A 20,765-nucleotide genomic window follows, 5' to 3' on the forward strand; every position below is an offset into this window, starting at 1 on the left:
ATCCAAGGGGGAGTCTGTTGGTGCAGTTGTCTGTCAACTACATCTTCGTTCGAGTCTTAAAATGATAGAATGATAAAGAGAGAGAAGCCCGAAGACTGATCAAGACTGAAGAACTGAAGACAGAATGGTGTGACTCGATAGTCGACTCCATCAACATCTGAGGGGGAGTCTGTTGGTGCACTACATCTGCTGATTCCGTCTTGTATCGAGTCTGTTATTATATTGTATAGATTAGGGCGCGTTTACGAGAAAACAGGAGAGTTTAGGCGTATTATAGTTCTGGACCGCTTATTCGGACATGCCGAATAAGTGGACCAGACCTGGACCGCTTATTCGGACATGCCGAATAAGTGGACCAGACCTGGACCGCTTTTACGGACATGCCGTATGAGTGGACCAGAAATCCTATAAATACCCTATGAGAGGTCCCCAAATAAAAGGTGGTGTAGAAATCGTACCGAAGGGCTGCCGGTGCGAGAATTAACGTGTATTCAGTGTCAAATCAATAAACAAGTAGTTAAAGTGATTTGCCTGCTGTTTCTACCTTAGTTTCTTGTTATTCCGCACCTGAAACCAAGGAGAAAGCCTCTGAACGACTCGTTTAGGACGAATTCACGATCCTACAACTTTAAATTAGCATAATACATGAAATTGGCATTTACTTGAAGTGACGAAGATCACTAGGTAAATAGACGGGTCGAAAGGTGAAATTATTACCTTTTGACAATATTGTCTAATGATTTGTCGCGTTACATGTTATAGGAATAAATATCAAATGGATAAGTACATCGCTATTGCTTAGCGGCTACTAAGGCAAGGTATTGAAATGGGTCAATATATTGATCCGAGCCAGGTATGTATAATATCACAACTCATCATGTAGAATTTGGAGTTCTATAAGAGTTACACAATGTTAAAGTGTAGATATTCAGTTATCTTTAAGGTAAACCGAATAAATTGAATTATGTTCATGGTGTTTTAGAAGCACATGGGTTTATAAATAAGATTATAGTTAAAAGGGTTGGATTTTGGTTTAATCAAGTATTTAAAGGACCCTTGTAGTTAAAGAAGGATAAAAATTGACCAAATTGCCCTTGTAAGCCAATTCAGACGAACGACCCTTAAAGGTGGTTCGGAAATAAGTTTTATGATTATATAAATGCTTAGGATAAGTTAGATAGTGAAAAACGTAAATTCTTGGGTCGAAGGGCCTTATATGAGTCTTTGCCGTAAAATGGTAATCCGAGGGGTAAACTCGGAACATATAGATATCCACATTAAACCCAATACACATATAGTTGTAGTGGGAGGTTACTAGATAAGAAATGTAGAACTACAATGCTAGAAGGGAATGAAAGCGATTTCAAGCTTTAAAGTGCTTAAAATACCCTTAACGGGTCAAAATAAGCATACGAGCGAAAAGGGTTAAAATTGTGTAATAAACCTATGATTAGAACCTAATATAGTAGGTAACATTAATTAGAAGAAGTGTATGAGATATAGGAATCAAATAAATAGGTTTGTTTGATAAAATGCATAAACGGGTTAAAATTCGGTAAAAGGGGAACGAGTCGAAGGCTTAGAAGTCTCAAAATTTGTTATGTTGGATGTTGGATTTTAACTCCATATGATGTAGAATTAAATTACGGACGCGTAGGAAAAAGAATCGCGTAAAACGGATCAATAACGAAGAAGTTATGGCCGTTTCCGTGAAATCGGGTTGAGCTGGGAATGTACAGCAACAGCTGAAGCAACAGTCTGTGAAAAAGGGGGCTTAGCGCGACGCGACGCCCCTTGGCGTCACGCGACGCCCCTAACTCCGGAAAATTGTTAATTTTTGTCATTTTTAACCCCTGTACTTGTTTGAACTTAATATTTGACTATCAAAACTAACTTTTAAGCTGGTTTTGATCATAGGTGATCGCCAAGAGTACCCGGATGAAGATCAAGCGTCGAGCAAGAACCGAACACGTTTACGAAATAAGCTTCCACACTATGTATCGTTATTATGTTAAACGACGAACGTACACATGATATGTTCTATACTTTTTAATTGTAAAAAGTTTTAATAAACCCGTAATTTCCAATGCATATGTAATCTTAATTACATGACTGTTTTTCATAAATGATACGTTAAACCTTAATTTATAAGAACGGGTGTTACAATCATCCTCCCTACACAGTGTAAGCTCAAGGAGATCTTGTAGATCTTCAACACCCAGACCTTGTGCTTGATCCCTTGATATGTGCTTCACTTCTCCATTGGATCTGATCAGGGTTAATACATGGGTCTTTTGATCAGACATCCATTTTAGTACTTTTGAACCCAATGGGTTTCTTGGGAGAGGTTTATTCACTAATGAGTCAGGGGATTGTAGCCTTGTGAGAGGTTGTTGATCAGTACTCAGTACTTTTGCTAGTTCAGAGTTTTCAACATGATCAGCACTCTGAGCTTTTGATAGTTCATAGTTTTCAGCATGATCAGTACTCTGACCTTTTGCTACTTCTGAGTTTTCAGCTGATATTTGATTGAAGGCTTTTTTTATGATTTCATTTGCTGCAACTATGTCTTCTGCAGCTTCTTGTTCAATCAGATCTTGCATTTTTCTTTGTTCAAGCTCAATGTTTGTCATATCTACTGAAGTGTTTGGTGATGTGGGTTTGGTCAATACCTTTTTTACAAGGTTTTGAAGTTTCACTGAGCTATCTTCATTTAGATCCATTTTCTTGATGGCTTTTTTAAAATACTCAGCTTCCTTTTCTTTTTCTTCTTCCTTGGTCAATAGTTTCCCTTTTTCTTGGTTTATCACAATGATAGGGGTATCTACTGATGTGAACAGTGGTTTAGGATCAATGATCTATTTTGGCTCTTTGTGTTTAGGCTTCTTTGGTACATTAGGGTCTGTTATTTTCCTTCTTTTCAGCCTTTCATAAGCCTCATCTGTATACTACTTAGTCCATTTTGCTATGGCTTTAGCAGTTCCCATATTTGCATCCACTAACTCCTGTTTCTTTCTCTTGTATTCTGAAGTGAGTTTATCAATGGCCTGCTTGTATTTACTCCAGTTTGGAGCTGTCTTTTTCTTGCTTGGATCATTTTGAATTCTCTTGATTCTATTCACCTCATGCTTTAGTGCAATGAGTGGCCATTCACTGAATTGTTCTTCTTTGGCTGGATAAAATTTTTCTTTCATGATAAATTCAAGAAACTCCTTTCTCATTACTTTTTGTAAGGCAGCATCAGGTGGTATATTTGACATGTCTTTGCTCAGGTCTTTTGCATAATTTTCCATTTGTTTGACCTTTGTGAGTAACAACTCCATTCTTTCAGAAATAGCTTTATCACCTTGATCTTTGCATTCAATTCTGGCTCTTATATCTGCTTGCCTGGCTTTGAGTTTTAGATACTCACTCATGTTTAATGGATTCCTGAAGCCAATGAGAGAAGGAAATCTTCTTTCCCAAGGATCATCTATTGTATAGAATTGTTTCATTTCATCCTTTACAGCCTCCAATTCCAGTGGATATTTTCAGCAACAGATTCAATTCTAGTGGAGGATATTTGAGTGGGTGCTTGTATATCATCAGTATTCTTTTGAAATTTCCTTTTTCTTGTATAAAGATTTTTGGGTGAAGGAGGTTTTGTTTGTGCTGTGAGAATGGGTTGTATGGAGAGAGCAGTAGTGGACGTTTGGCAAACAGTTGTTGAAACAACTGGTGTCTCAACCACTGTTGTCATTACAACTACTGATGTGTCAGTAGATATCTTCTGCTTTTGAGCAGGTGGTGGTTTGATGGGTGGTGATGTAGTTGAGGTGATGGCTTTTGATGGAGAGGTGATAGTAGGTGGAGGTAAGGCAGTGGTTGTTATAACAGCTGCTAAAACTACTGTTGTACTAACAATTGTTGAAACCACTGAGGTATCAGCAACTGTTGACACAGCAGGTGTTGCACCAGCTGTTTGGGTAGATGGTTTAGAAACTTGTTTTTCTTTTGCTGATTCAACGTAAAGGCCATCATCTATACCCTTTTCCTTCAATTCCTTAATTTTCTCCCCCTTTTTGGCATTACCTGGGGGAAATTGATCAATGAAAAGAACATTTGAATGAGCAGAGCCAGTGGTATTCATCATTTGGGCTTTTGTAGCCTTGATGTCTGCTTGTGTGTTTCTGAACCTTGACTCAATCATATTTCTTATTTCTTGCACATATATTGCGTGTTGCTGATCTGCCATTTGTCTTTGTTTTTCGAGTAAGGGTTGAAACAAATTCCATAGCTCATTTGCAGCAGGTGCAGGTTGTGCAGGTGCTTGAGTTGGGACAACAGTGGATTCTGCATTTTGTGCTTTTAACAGCTGTTGCACCATATTCTTTAGTTCAGCAACTGATGTTTCAAGGTTATCAATCCTCCACGTCAATTCCTGATATTGTGAATCATCTCCCAAATTAATGGGATCATCTGATTCCCCACCAGTAGTGGTTGTATCAATGTGTGACTTAGGAACTGAGTCCCAAAAAATCATTCATTAATGCCCCTTGTTCTTGGTACTGGGGTCTTCTTCCTTCAACACTTGATAACCTTTTGAGGATACCAGAGGGTAATACATACTCACTGGTGGTTATCATAGGTGCTATTGTAGGAATTGCCTTCAAGGGAGTCTGATTGATGAAACAACTGGTCAAATGTAGATCTGTTGATCCAACATTTGTAGTTGCTGCTCCACTTGAATTACTGACAGGAGTTACTTGTAAGTCCTGCAGTGTAACCTCCTCAGTTGTTGCTGGGATAGCAGAGGTATAAACATCAGACCCAGTCACTTATGGGAGTATACTCTCAGTGATAGGTGATTGAGAGGAACTGGTTTGTGTTTGAGCTATATCAACTGCATGCAACAAAGGTATTATGGATTGTGGTAATGTGAGGGGTGAAGATAAGGGTGTTGAAAGAGACATGTCCTTGGGATTAGGACTAAGGAAGATGGATCCAATTGAATCCAGAACTTCATATTGTGGGGTCCCTGTGTTTACAACCTGATCCTTTTGTGAGGATGCAGGAGGAGTTTGAGGCAATGGTGGAGATCTTTCTTCCATCTGCTGTGAGGAAGTAGCAGCAGTGGTTATTGGTGACATTTGTGTTGTCACTTGCAGTAGCTCTGGGATCTCATCTTCCAGAGTTGCCTTTGATTTGGGTTTGGAGGGCTTTTTGTAAGATTTCTTTTTAGTCTTTTTGGTAATGTCAGGTGTGGGTTTCAAAGCAGTGGTTGTGCTGCTATGATCACCTGGAGCAGTGGGCTCAACATCAGATGCCTGAGGAGCAGTGGTAGCTGCTAAATTCTGCTCAGGCACCTCTGCTTTTGTTTTTGTAGGTGCTAACATTCTAGAGAATGTTTCAGGTGTTAAACCATTTATTTGAAAATAAACACCTTGTTTTAGCAAATTTTCATTTTCTTTTCCAAATTTTTGTTCAAAATAGTAGCTTAAAAACCTTGGAAAAAGCAAAAATGCTTTGCTATCAACATTTTTCACCAAATCATCAAAAATCTCCTGGGAATAGTTATAATTTTCATTATGTAAAATGGCATAACCCAGACATTGGATTTTTAATGGTATTTCATTAAAAGCAGTTGTTTTATTTGAAACACACATCAAAAGAGTGTGAAATAAAAACCTAGGTGCAGAAGGGAAGAAACCTTTTTGTAAGGTATCTCTTTTTGGTTGTTCTGCATATCCCCTTCCCAGAAAATCATTTTTCAACTCGCTTTTAGAAAAAGAGGTTTTACCTTGCTGATCGTCGAGTTTAAAGACTTCTGAGATGGATTGTGGAGTGATTTGAATTGTTTTACCCTGTATAGAGGAGTTGATGGCTATGACCTTCTCCCCCTGTTTCTCAAGGGTAGCATTTTTCCAGAACTCTCTAAGGGTTTGCTGATAAATTGGGGCATCTGCTATTAGCAAAGTTTTGTACTTTGACGCAGACATAGTGTCAATGATGGAGTCGAAGATGTTGGTGGTAGTGGGTTTTGTGAGTAGACCCAAGTAATTGTGAGGGGATTTGTATGGGATTTCAATGGGTTCATCGGCCATTTGAGTAGCCTCTTTAGAAGATGAGGATGATTTTGATTTTGATTTTGACTTTGATTTTGTCATTTTGATGAAGAAGAATCGAAGAGTGATTTGAGAAGAAAAGTTGAAAACTGCTTTGAGAAGAGAATTTTGGAATTCAATTCGACAGTGTGTGACCCTGTTTGGGGTTTTGATCAGGGTTTTATTAAAGGAAAAAGTGAATACTGACGTGGCAGCGGTTACAAAAGATCTGATGGCTAAAAACTGGCCACGTGCCATCCCTTGATGAAAGGATGAATAATGAGAACAGTTGTTTTGAGAGCCACTGATGAAGCAAACATCAGTAGTTACAACGGTAACAAATGAAACAGTGGGTGATTTTTACTATCAAGGGATAGTGCATCAGTGGATACAACACTGATTTTAAACAACAGTGCTTATCAGGAAAATGATAGAGCAGGGGTTGACTTTCAGCAGTGGACAATATTTAGGGAACAAATGTTTGAGCACAACAGTGGTAGGAAAATGGTGAGGTTTTGAAAGACAATTACACCAGCAACTGTTAGTGCAACATTGATTGAACCTTTTGACAAAAGTTTTGAGCATCTGCTTGTTCGGATGAGGGGATTGATTTTGTCTTGTGCAAACACAGTATCATATCCAACATCTGTTGATGGTGATTTATGAAACATCTGCAGGAATGCTATACTTAACAAAATATATTTTAGATGCAAATTATCAAGTTTTAATTTGTCAGCAGTTTTTCCAGGAATTTATGTTCGAGGTTTTGCCACATGTTTATTACAAGTTTTGAAACTTTTATAAATTCCTGACAGTGGTTTAGTATCCCAGATGATGAAAACCTTTTTACTAAGGCTACTCATTTTGTGTCTAATTATTTTGAATTAGAACATGAGTATCTCAGTAGTTTAAAATCTGTTAGCAATCAATTTTTGATCTGTGATAAAACAAACTTGAGGTTGATATGACCTTGGCACTAGTACCTTTTCCTTTTGATCTATTTTTAAGGATAATATCACCAACAAAAAGAGGTTCTATATCCTGACAAGAGATTGATACTTTTGTAGGATCGTTTTCAGACCCGAACGAGTCGATCAGAAGAGTTTTACTCAATACGAAAGGCGGAAATAGACGTATTGAGGTCAATTCAGCAAGAATATCACTTTAAACTGTCGTTATATTGATTTCACAGTGAATTACAGCGAGACGACACTTCGGCAGCACTTCGTTGCTCAGACCGGAAAATTCTTATCTGATTTCGCTTGGAATAGCCTATATATAGGCGTTGAGATTCCGCTTGAACATGACCATGCTCATTTCAAGCGGAAATAACATATTTGATTCAAGCGAAATCAGCATTGATAACTCAAGCGAAATTAGAATCATTTTTGATTTCGCTTGAAATGACCTAGTGTCATTTCAAGCGGAATCACCTCTAATTCACACTTTCTTGTTTTTCGTGCCCTGGTCTAACTAGTTCTATACAAGACTCGATACAAGACGAAGTTGACAGACGCATGCACCAAAAGACTCCCCCTCGAATGTTGACGAGTCTTAAAGTGTCGAGTCTTCGCATCTTCAGTCTTTATCAGCCTTCGGGCTTCTCTTCGAAGTATCTTACACTGAATAGCATCCTCAAATCTCTCTCTTTTCTTCCTCATTATCAACAGACTCTCACAATTAGAACCTGGTTCTTTGTCATTCAGACTCCCCTTCTCAATTAGCTGGGATCACAGTCTGGCTTCCATAGGTTCAAAATCGTCGCCTGGCTTATACTCTGCTCAGAAACGAAACCTGGCTTTCTAAACTCAAGCTTCTCAGGATCAATTAACCCAGCTCTTACTCAAACCTGCACATTATCTACCACAAACATAAGCTTTTTATGATACAGATTTGACAGTCTTAGACACGATTTGCAGATCCCTGACAAACCTCTTGCAGAAAAGATTTTAAACACCTTTTAAACACAATCTTCCCCTCAAAATAATCTTCATCATGTTTAGCACTTGGAATTTTGAAACATCAGCTTTCCAACAACAGTTGACGAAAATCTTTTTGGATTTTTCAAAATTTATGCTAAAACACACATAAAATCTTTTTAGATTTTTGAATTTAAAGAAATACAGTAAAGAAATATTTACAGACAATATTTTTTGTGAGTTTGTGTAAGAGGATCATATCAGTTTCTGAGACAAATCACCAACACCGTAAAGCTTCATTTCATTTTAAGTTCTAAACAATTCACCTAGATTGTCAGTATACTGATCCACTTTAAATTTTCACACAAAGTTCAAATGTTTCGAGATACGAGATTAATGTTTTAAGAACTTAAACTTATTCGCGTGTCCCACCACTTGAATATACTCCCGTATCCAGATCCCAATATCCAGTCTTACAGGTGAGTATACCAAGATGATATCTGTAAGGGGTTAGATGCGAAACCGTGAGAGCTCAGGTCAGAACTTCCGTTCAGCAGAGAGATGACGGCTCGACTTTTGGTGTGTCCCCTTTAGAGGATCTTTTCTTCAACAGCATATGATTTAACATTTTGCAATGTTTTATCATTTTTATGCTGAGGGCGGCGCTATATTTCAAGAAATTTGCAAAGTATTATACGGGGACTAGGCCATTGCTTCCGCAAAATCAGAAGTCCCGGGATAATACCCCAGATATCACTGAGTATAAAGACCTAGTATCTCAGAAAGAGGGACCTTTCAAACAAGATTCCGGGGGTTACCCATATATCCAAGAAATGTTACCCACGAGATAAGCAAGTTTGAAATTTAGGTTTATATCTCGTTACAATCTACTAAATGTGCAAAAACCTACTGGCACGTCCGCAGTGAGATTGTTTATCATATTTTTAACTTTCCATATCTTTAGCGTGTTGTGATAGTCCACTGATGTACTATCATTTCCTCTTTTTACAACAAAACTCATTTTGAATTTTATCATGTTTTTGGCTTTTTCAAATTTTCAAATGTTTTTGGATTTTCTGAAATTTCTTACTCCCCCTAAAATGCAAACACATTTAAAGAAATTTGAAAACAACCTATACAACTGTTGTGAATTGCTTCAATTCGTCATCCACTCGGCATAAACAATCAGAACTCCCCCTTACAACAAACTATTTTCCCATTAAAATTTCAAAACACTTAAGTTTGTTTTAATCAAAAATGGGTTTTCCGGAAAATAAGTTTTGTTAAAACCACTTGTAGGTTTGGGGTTCATCATTTTGCTTTTCAACCACTTGTATGAGGATCACATCAAGTTCAAATTAATGACCTTGATTAATCACATTGTCAGAACAAACGTCTATACCAATTGTAAGAAATCAAGTACAACTTAATGTCCTTGATTTACCACTTGAAAGATTACCAATCCAAATACTAAGAAAAATGCTGATTCATGCTCCACGATTACCAACTTGGGAGCTCCGGCAAGTCACACTTAACCATTTTAAAAACATTTCAATAAAGATACCGATTCATGCTCCACGATTACCAACTTGGGAGCTCCGGCAAGTCAGGTTTTTCTATTCAAAGAATATATCCACCCAAGCCTGACCAGCCTTGGGTGTTACCGAGCTATCAACACTCGGTTTCTTACCTCCCATCTTTTTCTCATAGAACTCTTTAACCCCTTTGACTTTTCTGTCAATCATTTTTCCAAAGATGTGTTTCACTTTGGGGTTAAAGGCCTTTTCAACATCAAAAACCTTTTTGTCAGAATAAATTTGGTTTGAAATCTCAATTTTACCAATTTTCTTCTTAAAATTTTCAGCCCGAAGTGGTGGAAAATTCTCATCATCCACAGTCGGAACTGATTCTTCACCATTTTCCTCAACTTGTGGCTCATCTGACTTTGTGGAATCAGATTCATCGCCAGACGATAGCTCCTCTGATTATGACCTATCAGAATCATCGCTAGAACTATCACCAGATTTTTTAACAACCCATTTCTGGTTGTCAAATTTAGCTCTTTTCTTGTAAAACCTGTTTGATTCACCAATTTCAAATTTTGAATTTTTGAAAAGTTTGGTTCTATCAATTGGTGGTTCAAACTCAATATCTTTCTCTTTCAGTTTATAAACTTCCTGTTTGGTTTGAATTACCTGTGAACACTTCATGGCAATATGACTACTTTTTCCACACTTGAAACAGGTTCTAGTTTTCTTTTTCTGATCCACAGTCTGCATTTCTTCTTGCTTCTTTGCAAGGAACTCTCTGTTTGACTGCTTTCTGAATATCTTTTCTTTCTCTTCTTCAGAAGATGTACCTGAAACAAATGTCATCTTTGATTTAAAATCTCGAACATATTTTTCATTTTTCTGTTTTTCTGTTGGAGTAAAACCAAGACCTTTCTTTTTGAAATTACCGTTATGGTTTGGTTTCTTTTGAAAACCAGAACCAGAACCGTAACCTTTTTTTCTTGTTTTCTCTTTGTTGAATTCTTGAGGTGTATTTTTTAGGTTTATCATTAATATTTACATCTTTTATTTCAGAAATGTTAATTTCTGTTAGTTTGAAAACCTTGTTTATCATCTCAGTTTTGACACCTCTTATTGGAAATTCCTCATCAGAATATAATTTGTCCGAATCATTCAAAGTATATGCCACGTTAAATGTTTCATCATTCAAATTAGATTTTGATAACAGGAATTCTTTATCATAAACTCTTTTGCCCTGTTTTTCATTTTGACCCGGAGTGCTGGACTCAGACTTTGACTCCGACATAGACTCCAACTTTGACTCCTCAGTTTCATCGTTATCTAACACATGATCCACCACTTTCTTCATCAATTGAGATTGTTGATCAATGTCAGACGATGTAAACGTGACATCAATACTTTCTGGCAAATTGACTGAGGACTCTGACTCCCACTGTAAGTTTGTAGCCTTTTGAACTCTTTCAGAATTTGGATTTCTGGGCAAATATCCATTTTCCAGCGGCGGTGGACACTTGTTGTAATTGACACCTTGTGTCTTACCAGAATTCTTTTTGTCAATCTTTTTCTTTGAGTCATTCTTCTTTACAGTCTTCTTCTCAGGAGTCTTTTCTTCAGAAACCTTCTGTTCTTCAGTTACTTCATCATCCTCAAATGCCTTCATGCCTTCAACAGTTGGATAAATCCTGTCAATGACATAAGAAGTACATGAGTAACTTTTCAACAAACGATTTACTCTTTCAGTTCAATTCTTTGAGCCTCCAGTTTTTGTTCTAGAATAGCACACTTCTTGATGTAGTTGTTCACAACTTTCTGCTTGATCATGAAAGCTCCTTGAAGTGTTTTCATTGCTGTTGCCTGTTCTTCACTAGTGTCATTGTACATGTTCATTGCTTTATTTAACACATCATACGATTCCTTCAACCTGTTCATGTTGTTGATCAACTCACTGTTTTTCTTCTTCATAATCTTACAGGTTTCACAGTTCACAGGAATCTCTTTGGCATCAACCTCTTCACTAATCTTGAACTTTGGAACTTCTTTCACTTTTCTTCTGACCACCGGAACATCTTCATTATCACTACTGACCGGTGTTTTGATCTTTTTCTTTTTCTGCTTAGCTTTCTCATTTTCACTGTCACTTTCAGCCATCATTTTCAAATGATCTCTCATTCTTTTAGCATAATACTCAGTATCATCATCACCATCTTCTTCAATTCGAGCAACAAAAGCTGTGTGAACTGGAGCTTTGTTAGGATCATAATCATCCCAATTGAAATTCTCCCAGCTAAACCCTTCAGGTAACTTTTCATCATCTTGATCAATTACACATGCTTTAGCATCAGATGGAATATATTTGTCCCAGTTGAACCCTGTTGATGACTTCTTCTCATCTTGATTCACCATACAAGCTCTCTTTAAAGATTCTTCAATCACATTTCTTCCATGTGCTGTTTGTGCCTGTTGTTGATTTGGTTGTTGAGCAACTTGATGGTAGATGGCCTTCCGGTAGTAATCATTGTTGTTGAATGGATTTTGAGCTCCACTTGCTTCGCGATTAGTGCACTCCCTCTTGAAGTGTCCTTTTTCCCTGCAACGAAAACAAGTGACTTTAGATTTATCAAAACCTAAAGTAGAAATATTAGCCTCATGAAGATCATCTCTTCCTGTGATCTACTTGAATTTCTCAGCTCTCCTCAACACACTAGCCAAACACCATTTTATATCCATTAGCTCCATTTCCTTAGCATCGATCTGGTCGTAATCCTCCTTAGTCAGCATTGGATTCCCGATCTGACCTGCAACAAAACTTCCATACGATTCCAAAACAGTTCCCAACAAAGACATGTGGCTTTTTGCAATTTCTTCTGTGTAATCTTGATCATCCTCAAGATTCAAAACAATATTACACTGTAATTTCCTGCAATTCCTTGTTGTTGCCAAATTTGGATCAAATGATGGATATGAAGAAAAGCTAGTTTTGCTGCTTGATCCTTTAGATGAACCACTTGATGAACCCTTTGCATTGAAATCAGTTTCAACTTTTGGTGACATGTTTATCTTTTCATTAAATCCTGCTTTGTAGTACAAACTGATGTCTTGTTCACCATCAAACACTTTCATTCTTGAAATCTTTATCTGTTCCATTTCTTGTGCTTCAAGCTTCTCAATGAACTTGCTCTGTGTTAGATTGTTGAAACCTTTTTGTTTATTAGCATCATCAAGTATGTACCCCAAGTCTCATGTGGTAATGCATCAGCCAGTTTCTCAATCAACTATTCATTCTCTTTGTTGATGCTAACTCTCTTCATGTTTACCAACAGATTGCAGTATCTTTCAATTATCTACTTTGTACTTTCATTTTTCAACCCACGGAATAAATCAAACTCTTTTTTCAGAAGTGATTTCTTGTTTTTGATCATCTCTTGGCTTCCAACAAACTTAGATCGTAATGCTTTCCAAATCGAATATGCACTCCCAGTGTGTTGTAATAAGACCAAGTTATCCTCTTTAACTGCCTATTGTAGTAAACTGATCATCATTTTTTCATTTTTGTATTTCTTTTTCTCATCGGCACTAAGATCTTTGATAGGAATCACATCTTCGTCATCATTTGTTGGTCTAACTTATTTTGTTTCAATGCATTCCCAAGCATCCAAGTAATTAGCTTGCACCCAGTTCTCAAAACGTTCTTCCCAACCCTTATACTCCTCGATGTTCATGAGTTTGGGTGGTTTTTGCATAGTGCATGTTTCGTTTTCCAACATTGTCTACTGAGCAACTGTGATCGGGGTAGCAAACGCGTTATAAAATTCCTCTGCCATGTTTCAGATTATCAAAGATCACAAAACTGATTGTTCAAGCGAAATAACAGTTCTCAAGCAAAATAACGGTTCAAGCGAAATCACCCTGTTGAAGCAGAATCACTGGTTTCAAACAATATCACTCAACCGAAATCACAACTTGAAGCGGAATAGCAAGTTACAAGCGGAATCAACACAATTTCTCAAGCAAAATACCGGTTCAAGCGAAATTAACCAGTATTTCCAAGCGAAATCAGACTCAAAGTGTGATTTCAAGCGAAATCAACAGGTCAGTTCAAGCGAAATAATGCTGATGTCATATTCTCAAGCTGTTTTTCAAGCGGAATAACAGATTTTATCAGATTTAGATTGAATTTTAGCCTGAAACTTTCAAGGTTTGTTTAAAACAGTATTGCGCACAACATGTGAGAAATTTAGCCGATTTTAACCGTGAAAAATTTTGAATTTTGAAAAAAGAAGGTGTAGAAAACAGAATTCGCAGCTGAATTGGTATGAACTCTTCCTCCTGAGATCTGATACCACTTGTAGGATCGTTTTCAGACCCGAACGAGTCGATCAGAAGAGTTTTACTCAATACGAAAGTCGGAAACAGACGTATTGAGGCCAATTCAGCAAGAATATCACTTTAAACTATCGTTATATTGATTTCACAATGAATTACAGCGAGACGACACTTCGGCAGCACTTCGTTGCTTAGACCGGAAAATTCTTATCTGATTTCGCTTGGAATAGCCTATATATAGGCGTTGAGATTCCGCTTGAACATGACCATGCTCATTTCAAGCGAAATTAACATATTTGATTCAAGCAAAATCAGCATTGATAACTCAAGCGAAATTAGAATCATTTTTTATTTCGCTTGAAATGACCTGGTGTCATTTCAAGCGGAATCGCCTCTAATTCACACTTTCTTGTTTTTTGTGCCCTGATCTAACTAGTTCTATACAAGACTCGATTCAAGACGAAGTCGACAGACGCATGCACCAACAACTTTTACTATCAAAAAAACAAGTAAAAGTACAAAATATATTATTCAAAAAAAATAAAGAATAATATATCCTGTTTTATTGAGAAAAACCTTTTCAAGAAAAAAATAATTAAAGGTTATTCTGAAAACAACATCAAAAAGGGTTCTGGTATATTTTCCAATTAAAACTCATAGTCACATCAAAAGTTTTAGGAAAATGGTCAATGATTTGAAATGACTATTTTGTGTGACCATTTCCTTGTTAATTTATTGCAAAAAGAGGAGACATGTGAGAATTCTGAAATATTTGTCTAGTCCTCTTATCAGTTTCATCATTGGTGATACTATTGTTACCTGAACTTCCCTGAATCAATAAATGCACATAATTGCTTGACGACCATTGTTTACCCAACTTTGGACTCTTAAGTGTTTTATATTTATACTCTTTTCTTTTGACTTCAAAAGTTTTTGAGATAAACACACTTTTGAGTTTTGTTGTTTTTCTTCTTCCCTTTTTACCCTTCCCATTCATAAGTACAAAAATACTTACTGAGAGGTTTTTATTGAAGAAGTACTCAGACCAGAATCATTTTACAGCTAAGTTTGGAGAGACTTAGACGTTTTTGCATATGCTTATGTCAAATCTCATATTATATACGATTTAGTCTGTTTTACATCTGATTTTCTCGATGTGTTCTTAACAGAGTTGATTTGATCCTTTTTAATAGGATTCTCAACCTGTTTCTCAACACATAAGATTTAATAACTAAAGTTTTAGTGTCCCTCCTTTTATGTTAACAAAAACACTAATGTTTTTATGAAACTAGGTTTTTGTTGACAAGAGGTTCACACCTTAGTATTAAACATGATGGAAGCAACACAAACTTCATTCCAACACTTGAAATCAATTTTGTAAATGATTATACCATAGTTATAGGACATATTTTCAGATCTAAACACTATAGGTGTTTTATGCATGATATCACTTGTTATGTGAAGTTTGTGTGTCTTATGACATCTTGGTTGTTTTACAGAGCATCTGAATAATCACTTTTAACATGATTTCTCGTTACTCTGTTTTTCAACTAAATACAATCAACCTTAGTATCAATGAATTTTGAGCTGAACTGTTATGTCAAACTGACTGTTAGATCGAATTTGACTGTCCAAGCTCTGATACCAATTGTTAGGATCCGAGGCTCTCATAATTGTGCTTGTTTGCATAATTTGAACATTAAGTGCAGCGGAAATGAACACAAACTTTATAAACACAATTTAGGAAGGAAATAGTTTTGGTTAAACACATGCTTTTCATAAAGTTGAATGATTACAATACAAATCAAAAGATTACAGAGCATGCTTGCAAACTAAACTCCCCCTCAGCCTGAGGCTCCAAGGTTGATTGCACAAGATGAAAGGATTTGAACAGAGGAGAAGAACTCACTCAGTCAATCAAATGTAACAGTACAGGGTACTGTTACATTTATAGGCAAACCAAACCACTGAAGCATCTCAGCTGACGTCACCATGAAAGCAACATCTAACAAACTAACAAACTCTTTCCACTGATCTATAACTACTGATGTCTAACTACTGATTACATGGACACTGCTATAACTAACTACTGACTCACTTTCAACTGTTGTATGCTAAACACTGATGTTGAGCATCAGTGCTTTCTTCAAAGGGTGAACAGACCTTGAATGGGCAGTGCTTTAATCTTCAGCAGTACTTAGGAAACAACAGTAGATAGAGCTTCAGTCGTTGATCTTTATCAGTATTTTAGTAGTAGTTGTTCTATTGAGCAGTGCTTTGAAGTCTATCAGATGCTAGATAACCACTGTCAAGGGAAAAGCTTAATGCAAACAGCTGCTTATGAATAATCCTCTGTTGTGAACCGGTTTTGGCTTTCATTATCTGTTCCTTTGGTAGGGTTCAATCCCAACACTATACAAAGGTGTTAAGGGACCAGGGGCCAAAATTGACAACTTTCGAAACTCTTATATGTGGTAGCGCTGCGCGATGCCCCCTCTCCTGCTGTCGCGCGACGCGACAGGCTGGTTTCGACAGAAAGATCTTGCCAGTTGTAGGTTTCTTCTTCCTTGGCCTCCAAACATACCACCATTCACAAGAACTCGAATTCTGTGGATCTTTGATGGTTTTTAAAACCATTTTAGACACCTGTGATGATCTCTGGTGTGTCCTAACACCTGGCATGATCCAAGAGTTCCATGTTCAACTATAAATAGGAGCTCTTGGTGTCCATTTTCTTTGCACCTCTCATAAATCACTTCACATCTTTCTTGTTCTTGATCTCTGGAGATTCCTGGCTTTAGGAGACTCCACCAAAGTTAAAGTTTTCGAGCTAGGACCCTTTGTAAGCCACTCTAGTTCGGTTCTTATGCATTTAAAAGCCGAAAATCAAAGTTACCGCTAATCGGATTTGACTTTCGGTTTAGACCTAAATGGTCCAGCCATTGTTCGAGGCAAATATGGCTACATGATCGTAATTAGGTAGGTGTTAATCCCTCAAAAGGGCACCTCCTAATTACCACGTTTACTTAGTTAATTGTCGGGTCAAAGTAATTAACATAAAAAGTCAAACGGGTCAGTTTTTAAATAAATTTAATTATGATAATGTAGAAGTTATAAAATGTGTTTTATCACTTTAATAACTTGGTAAATATTATTTGAACATGTCTAAACATGTTCAACCTGACAATTCTAAGTTTAGGCTCGGTTCGCAACCGAAAGTCGCAAAAGCTTGACTTGTTCTTTCACTTTCAGTTCTGACCCGAATTAGCTTAATTTCTTTATGCATTAAGGTTCCTTTGTGACCATATTATGTAGTACTATAACTCTCTGAGGTTATATTACATGGTCACCTAGTAATCTAAGTTTATTTACTAGATTCCGTTATTATGCTTAATATTGACTATTATGCCCTTTTATTCAAAAATGAGATTTTAAACATAACTAAGTATGCAAATGAATTACATTCTGATATATTAACATGTTTAACATATTTTAACATTTATAAACTGGTCATGAACCAAGTTTGCTTAATTAATCAAAATATAAGCTTTAAAAGGACTAAAAATACCCTTATTCACATGAAATGAGTTTTTGACATAATTAAACATAATAACTCACTACCTACTGTTATGATATCATATTTGGAATTATTTAGGATATTTAAACAGATTATATTGTGAGTTTAACTTAGAGTTCTTGCATGAAGTTAGTAAATGACGATAATGCCCTTTTCACACTTAAATTAGGTTTCAAATATAGTTGACATGCAAAAACCTTTTTGTTACTGATATGTTTTGATAAATAATGTATTTTGACCATTCAAAGTTGGTCATAACCTTGTAATTAACTAAACATCGAAATAATCGTCATTTGTCGACTTTTACGCTAAATAGGTGCATAGTATGGTTTTAAGCCATACTTAGCACCCAGACTTGTTACCTACTGGATTTATAAACTATTTTTAATACTTTTACAGTAGGTATAAATCATGAACTCAGAATCCCAAATAAGTCCTTAAAACTATGTGTGAAAGGACCAAAATGCCCCTACGGTGCATAGTTTGGGCATAAATCATAACCCACACATATGTATGATATCCTACTGTTATAATAACATAAATTAAATGTTTTTACAGAATATTTGTGACCAGAACTTCAGTTTGCACATAAACCCTTTTTATAAACCTTAAAATGACCAAAATGCCCTTATGGGGCTAAATTCGGTTTTAAAATCATTTTGGGCATACTTGCTGATATCTTACTGATATCATGACATATTTTAAACATAATAACATATGGGACTTGTATATGACTCATCCAGTTACCCGTTTATGCTTATACACGTTCGGTTCGGTTTATGTAACTAGTTTGCATAAATTAACCGAAACGGGTTTAACCATATCATTTGAACTTCAAAATCCAGAATGTATTTAGTTTACCCATATAATACAAGTCTCCATACTTGTTGGGTCTAAATTACATTCTATTCCGGTTATCGCTTAATCTAGCGTTTCATACCGTAAATCCTTCTTTAAACTAACCGCTCTAAGTCTAAAACTTAAATAAGACCCGTTAGTAATCTAATAGGTTAATAAAACCTTCGTTCCAGATTAGGGAGCCCCGGTAAAAGCTACCTTCACAAGTCTAAGTACATTATACGGCTGAGTAGATAAATCAAGCATTTAGAAACTTAGGTAAATACTTTTAACTTATTTTCCCTTATACGGGCTTGGGATACGATCAAATATTACCGCTTAGTCGGGTATGGGATTATTTGGTCAGATTGTGATTAATAAATCCGCATAACCCGTTTTAGTCCATTTTGTTTGATAACATAAACATTAGGGGTTAATACGACCGTGTCCTGGATATCCTCAGCTCATTTAATTGCAAATGGCCACGACTTAAGCACGCGATGTAGGCATACACCTGACAATTGCGTATGTAAAAAGATATATCCACATTGTTGGGGATCACTCCTCGTGGGTTTATATTAGTGGTGTGTCGGTTAATCATGTCTCGACTTCTATACCGGGCCCTAAATGTGTGACAAACACATAAAACTGTATACAAGATTATAAATATAATTGTCCCAAGTTATAAAATATTTTTGTGCTTGTGCATCTAAACCAATTTTCATAAACACTTTTCAAAAGAGCCGGTTAATTGTATTTACCAGTGTAAACTGACGTATTTTCAAAAGACTAAGTAACAGGTACTACACGTAATAGGCTGGGAGCTTCTGGGCGTTAAGTAGAGGATCTTGCAAGTCCGTAATGCCTTAAGTCTGTTGTACTTTGTTTTGTATTTTATTTAGATCCGCATGTGGATCCTTTCTTTTACAACCGTCTGTATATTCTTTTATTCGTACTTTGAACAATCGGGTTATAATAGTAATTTACCTTCCAAGCCTTCCGCTGTGCTATAACTGTGTTTAATTGACTATGATGATATCAACTACGTCACGATACTCCCCACCGGGCCCACCGGTTTATGGTTAAAATATCGGGGTGTGACAGGTTGGTATGAGAGCCAACATTGAGTGAATTAAACACTAGCCTTTTGTGTTTATCTCAATGACACAGTAGCACATTCCTTAGACTTCCGAGTCTAGGCAAATAACCTAGGATTAATCTTAATCTTATTTGGTTTATATATATTGTTTCATTGCTTTTGACAAGTTCAAATACCGAAAATGCCACCACGTGTACGAAGAGGGAGAGGAAAAGGACCTATGAGAGGAGGAATGCATAGCCAAGCAGGGCCTTCACATCGGCGTATGCCCTCTACATCCTTTAGCTCCGATCCGTATGATGATTGGAGACATTCACTTGAACCAGCAGACGTTCTGTCTCACTAAGCACTTCGCCCTCCTACCATCATTCTTTTGGGCCTCAACAACCAGAAGAGCCCCAAAACTCCCACCATTCGCAGTACTCGCTGCATTCGCACCATTCTCACCATTCTTCCCACCAACCACTCTCACTCCCAGGGTCACTTCGACCCTAACGATTTTATCAACGCACCAGCAGGTCATAACCTGCTAGGTCCAGAAGACCATTTCCCTGAAGACATGGATGTGGACGAAGATCCAGATCCAGCGATGCCACCGTCTGGGACGCCCACGCATCCCATTGATGTTTCTAGCGGTTCTTCCTTTGCGGGATCTCCCTATCGAGGTCCCGATGAATATCAAGAGTGGTTTGGGCAGTGGAAATTTGAATACACTCCCTCCCACCACAACACACCACCGCAGTGGACTCCTTCTGAGGAGCCGTACTTCCAAGCGGTCACGCCACCGCCACCGCCAGCACAAGAACAACCTCCGCCACCACCAGAACCTTTAAGGCGGAGGAGAAACGCACGAATGTCCGTGCGAGGGGGTCCACGTTTTAGCACCCCACAAGCTTCTAGCAACTACCCTCCCATTTTTGAAGATCCACAAATGGGTGGACCTTCAAACGCTATGCCGGAAATCAACATTACACCGGCCACCTTTGCACCACCACCACCTCCAATGGGTTTTGAAAACCCAATTCCTGCTTACCTAATACAACTGGGTATAACCCGTTCGAGCCACAAGCTCCCACGGGTTATAACTACCAACCACCTGCCTACGACCCAAACGTCGAGGCAGTCAATTATAACGCTCTCTATCCTTCACCCTTACCACCTGCATACCCTACTGGGTATCCTGCTTATGGGTATCAATACCCTCCACCCCAACCACAGCCACAACCTCAACCTCAACCTCCACCCCAACAACAACAACAACAACAACAACAACAACAAGAAATCTTGCAAAGGGTGCAAGAGGTTGAACGTAGGGTGGAAAGACATGATAGCAAGACCCATAAGTTTCTTAAGGGTCTTGCAAAATTTATCAAAGGAAAGAAGGATGAAGATTGA

The 20,765-nt window shown here is 37.3% G+C and overlaps 1 protein-coding gene across 1 annotated transcript; it reads left to right on the top strand.

Annotated features, from left to right (window-relative positions):
* The first annotated feature begins 19,929 nt into the window (after nt 1-19,929).
* LOC110888281 (leucine-rich repeat extensin-like protein 2) lies at nt 19,930-20,765 on the top strand. Its single transcript, XM_022135813.1, has 2 exons — nt 19,930-20,416; nt 20,494-20,765. Exons 1-2 carry the CDS (start codon nt 19,930-19,932, stop codon nt 20,763-20,765), a joined length of 759 nt encoding a protein of 252 aa, XP_021991505.1.

Source organism: Helianthus annuus, chromosome 11 (assembly GCF_002127325.2).
Source record: "Helianthus annuus cultivar XRQ/B chromosome 11, HanXRQr2.0-SUNRISE, whole genome shotgun sequence".
In the NCBI taxonomy this organism is placed as follows: Eukaryota; Viridiplantae; Streptophyta; class Magnoliopsida; order Asterales; family Asteraceae; genus Helianthus; species Helianthus annuus.